Source organism: Anolis sagrei, chromosome 12 (genome assembly GCF_037176765.1).
Source record: "Anolis sagrei isolate rAnoSag1 chromosome 12, rAnoSag1.mat, whole genome shotgun sequence".
Lineage (NCBI taxonomy): Eukaryota > Metazoa > Chordata > Lepidosauria > Squamata > Dactyloidae > Anolis > Anolis sagrei.
The window spans coordinates 9,274,012-9,280,551 of NC_090032.1; the positions used below are offsets into that span (position 1 = coordinate 9,274,012).

Consider the following 6,540-nt stretch of genomic DNA (forward strand, 5'->3'; position numbering starts at 1 on the left):
TCCCAACAGATGGCCACCCAGCATCTGAATCATACTCCTAGAGTTGGAAGGGACCCACAGGGATCATCCAGTCTGCCAGATAGGAGGATACAATCAAAGCCCTCCCAACAGATGGCCACCCAGCATCTGAATCATACTCCTAGAGTTGGAAGGGACCCACAGGGATCATCCAGTCTGCCAGATAGGAGGATACAATCAAAGCCCTCCCAACAGATCCCTATGGGCACCCAGCTCTGAATCATACTCCTAGAGTTGGAAGGGATCAGCCAGTCTGCCAGATAGGAGGATACAATCAAAGCCCTCCCAACGGATGGCCACCCAGCATCTGAAGCATACTCCTAGATTTGGAAGGGACCCACAGGGATCATCCAGTCTGCCAGATAGGAGGATACAATCAAAGCCCTCCCAACGGATGGCCACCCAGCATCTGAATCATACTCCTAGAGTTGGAAGGGACCTACAAGGACCATCCAGTCCGCCAGATAGGAGGATACAATCAAAGCCCTCCCAACGGATGGCCACCCAGCCTCTGAATCAGACTCCTAGAGTTGGAAGGGACTCACAGGGACCATCCAGTCTGCCAGATAGGAGGATACAATCAAAGCCCTCCCAACGGATGGCCACCCAGCATCTGAATCATACTCCTAGAGTTGGAAGGGACCCACAGGGACCATCCAGTCTGCCAGATAGGAGGATACAATCAAAGCCCTCCCAACGGATGGCCACCCAGCATCTGAATCATACTCCTAGAGTTGGAAGGGACCCACAGGGATCATCCAGTCTGCCAGATAGGAGGATACAATCAAAGCCCTCCCAACGGATGGCCACCCAGCATCTGAATCATACTCCTAGAGTTGGAAGGGGCCCACAGAGATCATCCAGTCTGCCAGATAGGAGGATACAATCAAAGCCCTCCCAACAGATGGGCCACCCAGCTCTGAATCATACTCCTAGTTGGAAGGGATCATCCAGTCTGCCAGATAGGAGGATACAATCAAAGCCCTCCCAACAGATGGCCACCCAGCATCTGAATCATACTCCTAGAGTTGGAAGGGACCCATAGGGATCATCCAGTCTGCCAGATAGGAGGATACAATCAAAGCCCTCCCAACAGATGGCCACCCAGCATCTGATTCATACTCCTAGAGTTGGAAGGGACCCACAGGGATCATCGAGTCTGCCGGATAGGAGGATACAATCAAAGCCCTCCCAACAGATGGCCACCCAGCCTCTGAATCAGACTCCTAGAGTTGGAAGGGACTCACAGGGACCATCCAGTCTGCCAGATAGGAGGATACAATCAAAGCCCTCCCAACAGATGGCCATCTACCCCCTGCTTCGAAAACTCTAGAGAGGAGACTCTATCACCATCCATTATTATTATTATTATTATTATTATTATTATTAGGAAGGTAACTCCAAGGGTCATACAGCCCAACCCCCTTCTGCCAGGCATGAAGACACAATCAAAGCCCTTCCAACAGATGGCCATCCAATCTATGCTTAAAAACCTCTAGAGAAGGATTATTATTATACATTATTATTATTATTATTATATTATTATTTGAAACATAAGATGAGTCCACAGCAGACTCATGTCACATCGATCATATGTTGGACACTTCCCAAGTGTCTAGGACTCTGTCATGTATCAGCGAATAATGTGTGCAGATCCAAGTAAGGTTATTATTATTATTATTATTATTATTATTATTATTAGTTGGAAGAGACTATCTAGTCCAATCCCCTTTTGCCAGGCATGAAGACACCCTCAAAGTCCTCCCGATAAATGGTCATCCTGCCCTCTGCTTAGAAGCCTCCCAATAAGGAGACTCCATTCTCCTCATTATCATTCAGATCAAAGAGATTATTATTATTATTATTATTATTATTATTATTATTATTATTATTACTATTATTACTACAGTCATTATTGTTATTGTACAAGATGATGATAGTTAGGATGATGGAGCCCTAGAGTTGGAAGGGACCCTAAAGGCCATCCAGTCCAACTCTTATTCTGCCAGGCAGGAGGACACCATCAAAGCCCTCCTGACAGATGGCCACCCAGCCTCTGAACCAGACTCCTAGAGTTGGAAGAGACCCCCAGGGGCCATCCAGTCCAATCCCACTTCTGCCAGAGAGGAGGAAACCATCAAAGCCCTCCTGACAGATGGTCACCCCGCCTCTGAATCAGACTCCTAGAATTGGAAGAGACCCCCAGGGGCCATCCAGTCCAATCCCAATTCTACCAGAGAGGAGGAAACCATCAAAGCCCTCCTGACAGATGGCCACCCAGCCTCTGAATCATACTCCTAGAGTTGGAAGAGACCCCTAGGGGCCATCCAGTCCAACTCCAATTCTGCCAGGCAGGAGGACACAATCAAAGCCCTCCTGACAGATGGCCACCCAGCTTCTGAATCATACTCCTAGAGTTGGAAGGGACCCACAGGGATCATCCAGTCTGCCAGATAGGAGGATACAATCAAAGCCCTCCCAACAGATGGCCACCCAGCATCTGAATCATACTCCTAGAGTTGGAAGGGACCCACAGGGATCATCCAGTCTGCCAGATAGGAGGATACAATCAAAGCCCTCCCAACAGATCCCTATGGGCACCCAGCTCTGAATCATACTCCTAGAGTTGGAAGGGATCAGCCAGTCTGCCAGATAGGAGGATACAATCAAAGCCCTCCCAACGGATGGCCACCCAGCATCTGAAGCATACTCCTAGATTTGGAAGGGACCCACAGGGATCATCCAGTCTGCCAGATAGGAGGATACAATCAAAGCCCTCCCAACGGATGGCCACCCAGCATCTGAATCATACTCCTAGAGTTGGAAGGGACCTACAAGGACCATCCAGTCCGCCAGATAGGAGGATACAATCAAAGCCCTCCCAACGGATGGCCACCCAGCCTCTGAATCAGACTCCTAGAGTTGGAAGGGACTCACAGGGACCATCCAGTCTGCCAGATAGGAGGATACAATCAAAGCCCTCCCAACGGATGGCCACCCAGCATCTGAATCATACTCCTAGAGTTGGAAGGGACCCACAGGGACCATCCAGTCTGCCAGATAGGAGGATACAATCAAAGCCCTCCCAACGGATGGCCACCCAGCATCTGAATCATACTCCTAGAGTTGGAAGGGACCCACAGGGATCATCCAGTCTGCCAGATAGGAGGATACAATCAAAGCCCTCCCAACGGATGGCCACCCAGCATCTGAATCATACTCCTAGAGTTGGAAGGGGCCCACAGAGATCATCCAGTCTGCCAGATAGGAGGATACAATCAAAGCCCTCCCAACAGATGGGCCACCCAGCTCTGAATCATACTCCTAGTTGGAAGGGATCATCCAGTCTGCCAGATAGGAGGATACAATCAAAGCCCTCCCAACAGATGGCCACCCAGCATCTGAATCATACTCCTAGAGTTGGAAGGGACCCATAGGGATCATCCAGTCTGCCAGATAGGAGGATACAATCAAAGCCCTCCCAACAGATGGCCACCCAGCATCTGATTCATACTCCTAGAGTTGGAAGGGACCCACAGGGATCATCGAGTCTGCCGGATAGGAGGATACAATCAAAGCCCTCCCAACAGATGGCCACCCAGCCTCTGAATCAGACTCCTAGAGTTGGAAGGGACTCACAGGGACCATCCAGTCTGCCAGATAGGAGGATACAATCAAAGCCCTCCCAACAGATGGCCATCTACCCCCTGCTTCGAAAACTCTAGAGAGGAGACTCTATCACCATCCATTATTATTATTATTATTATTATTATTATTATTAGGAAGGTAACTCCAAGGGTCATACAGCCCAACCCCCTTCTGCCAGGCATGAAGACACAATCAAAGCCCTTCCAACAGATGGCCATCCAATCTATGCTTAAAAACCTCTAGAGAAGGATTATTATTATACATTATTATTATTATTATTATTATTATTATTATTATATTATTATTTGAAACATAAGATGAGTCCACAGCAGACTCATGTCACATCGATCATATGTTGGACACTTCCCAAGTGTCTAGGACTCTGTCATGTATCAGCGAATAATGTGTGCAGATCCAAGTAAGGTTATTATTATTATTATTATTATTATTATTATTATTATTATTAGTTGGAAGAGACTATCTAGTCCAATCCCCTTTTGCCAGGCATGAAGACACCCTCAAAGTCCTCCCGATAAATGGTCATCCTGCCCTCTGCTTAGAAGCCTCCCAATAAGGAGACTCCATTCTCCTCATTATCATTCAGATCAAAGAGATTATTATTATTATTATTATTATTATTATTATTATTATTATTACTATTATTACTACAGTCATTATTGTTATTGTACAAGATGATGATAGTTAGGATGATGGAGCCCTAGAGTTGGAAGGGACCCTAAAGGCCATCCAGTCCAACTCTTATTCTGCCAGGCAGGAGGACACCATCAAAGCCCTCCTGACAGATGGCCACCCAGCCTCTGAACCAGACTCCTAGAGTTGGAAGAGACCCCCAGGGGCCATCCAGTCCAATCCCACTTCTGCCAGAGAGGAGGAAACCATCAAAGCCCTCCTGACAGATGGTCACCCCGCCTCTGAATCAGACTCCTAGAATTGGAAGAGACCCCCAGGGGCCATCCAGTCCAATCCCAATTCTACCAGAGAGGAGGAAACCATCAAAGCCCTCCTGACAGATGGCCACCCAGCCTCTGAATCATACTCCTAGAGTTGGAAGAGACCCCTAGGGGCCATCCAGTCCAACTCCAATTCTGCCAGGCAGGAGGACACAATCAAAGCCCTCCTGACAGATGGCCACCCAGCTTCTGAATCATACTCCTAGAGTTAAAAGAGACCCCTAGGGGCCATCCAATCCAACTCCAATTCTGCCAGGCAGGAGGACACCAACAAAGCCCTCCTGACAGATGGCCACCCAGCCTCTGAATCAGACTCCTAGAGTTGGAAGAAACCCCCAGGAGCCATCCAGTCCATTCCCAATTCTGCCAGGCAGGAGGACACCATCAAAGCCCTCCTGACAGATGGCCACCCAGCCTCTGAATCAGCCAGGCAGAAACATAATCAAAGCCCTCCCGGCAGATAGACATCTGCCTCTGCGTTGAAAGCCTCCAGAGAAGGCCTGTTCCACTGTTGAACAGCTCTGACCCTCAGGAAGTTCGTCCTAATGTTTAGGCAGAATCATTTTTCCTGCCATTTTCCTTTTTCTCTCCTCCGTCCACTCTATAACTTTTTCTCTATTTCTTTCTCTCTTCTCCAGGAACCTGGGCCCCGTCCTGAGCAAGTCTTTGGCCCAATTGTATTGCACGCCAGGACCGTTGCCGTGAGCCTGCGTTCGAGAGAGAGAGAGCGTCCAAAAAGAGAGGGAATGAATGTGGATGGAAGAAAAGCAGAGAGTGATGGAGAGATGGCTATTCCGGTGTTGATTTCTTTTGTAAATATAACCCCCCACCCATTGTGTTCTGTTGATATTCTAATAAAAATCTCAGGTTCTGTTTTTGCAAAGGCTCCTTGGGTTTTCAGATTTGGAAAGGCACAGAAAAGACCCCAAAGGCCATCCAGTCCAACCCCCTTCCTGCCAGGCAGGAAGACACAATCAAAGCCCTCCCGACAGATGGCCGTCCACCCCATACAATTGGAAAAGATCCCAACAGCCATCCAGTCTAATCCACTTCTGCCAGGTAAGAAGACACCATCAAAGCCCTCCTGACAGATGGCCATCCAGCCCCATTCAATTGGAATAGACCCCAAGGGCCATCCAGTCCAACCCCCTTCTGCCAGGCAGGAAGACAGCATCAAAGCCCTCCTGATAGATGGCCATCCAGCCCCATACAATTGGAATAGACTCCAAGGGCTATCCAGTCCAACCCACTTTGGCCAGGCAGGAAGACGCCATTAAAGCCCTCCTGACAGATGGCCATGCAGCCCCATATAATTGGAATAGACCCCAATGGCCATCCAGTCCAATCCCCTTCTGCCAGGCATGAAGACACCATCAAAGCCCTCCCGACAGATGGCCGCCCAGCCCCATTCAATTGGAATAGATTCCAAGGGCCATCCAGTCCAACCCACTTCAGCCAGGCAGGAAGAGACCATTAAAACCCTCCCAACAGATGGCCATCCAGCCCCATTCAATTGGAATAGATCCCAACGGCCATCCAGTCCAACCCCCTTTGACCACGCATGAAGACACCATCAAAGCCCTCCCAACAGATGGCCGTCCAGCCCATTCAATTGGAATAGATTCCAAGGGCCATCCAGTCCAACCCACTTTGGCCAGGCAGGAAGACACCATTAAAACCCTCCCAACAGATGGCCATCCAGCCCCATTCCATTGGAATAGACCCCAAGGGCCATCCAATTCAACCCCCTTTGGCCACGCATGAAGACACCATCAAAGCCCTTCCGATAGATGGCCATCCAGCCCCATACAATTGGAATAGATCCCAACGGCCATCCAGTCCAACCCACCTCTGCCAGGTATGAAGACAGCATCAAAGCCCTTCCGACAGATGGCCATCCAGC

General features: G+C 49.1%; 1 protein-coding gene across 3 annotated transcripts in view; it reads left to right on the top strand.

Annotated features, from left to right (window-relative positions):
* MUS81 (MUS81 structure-specific endonuclease subunit) overlaps positions 1–5,514 on the top strand; it is a 52,614-nt gene extending 47,100 nt beyond the window's left edge. For all 3 annotated transcript variants that reach the window (XM_067472400.1, XM_067472401.1, XM_067472402.1), the window contains one exon: positions 5,276–5,514. In XM_067472400.1, the coding sequence (XP_067328501.1) occupies positions 5,276–5,342 (67 nt within the window). In that variant the 3' untranslated portion in view covers positions 5,343–5,514. The remainder of the gene's footprint in view (positions 1–5,275) is intronic.
* The last annotated feature ends 1,026 nt before the right edge of the window (positions 5,515–6,540 follow it).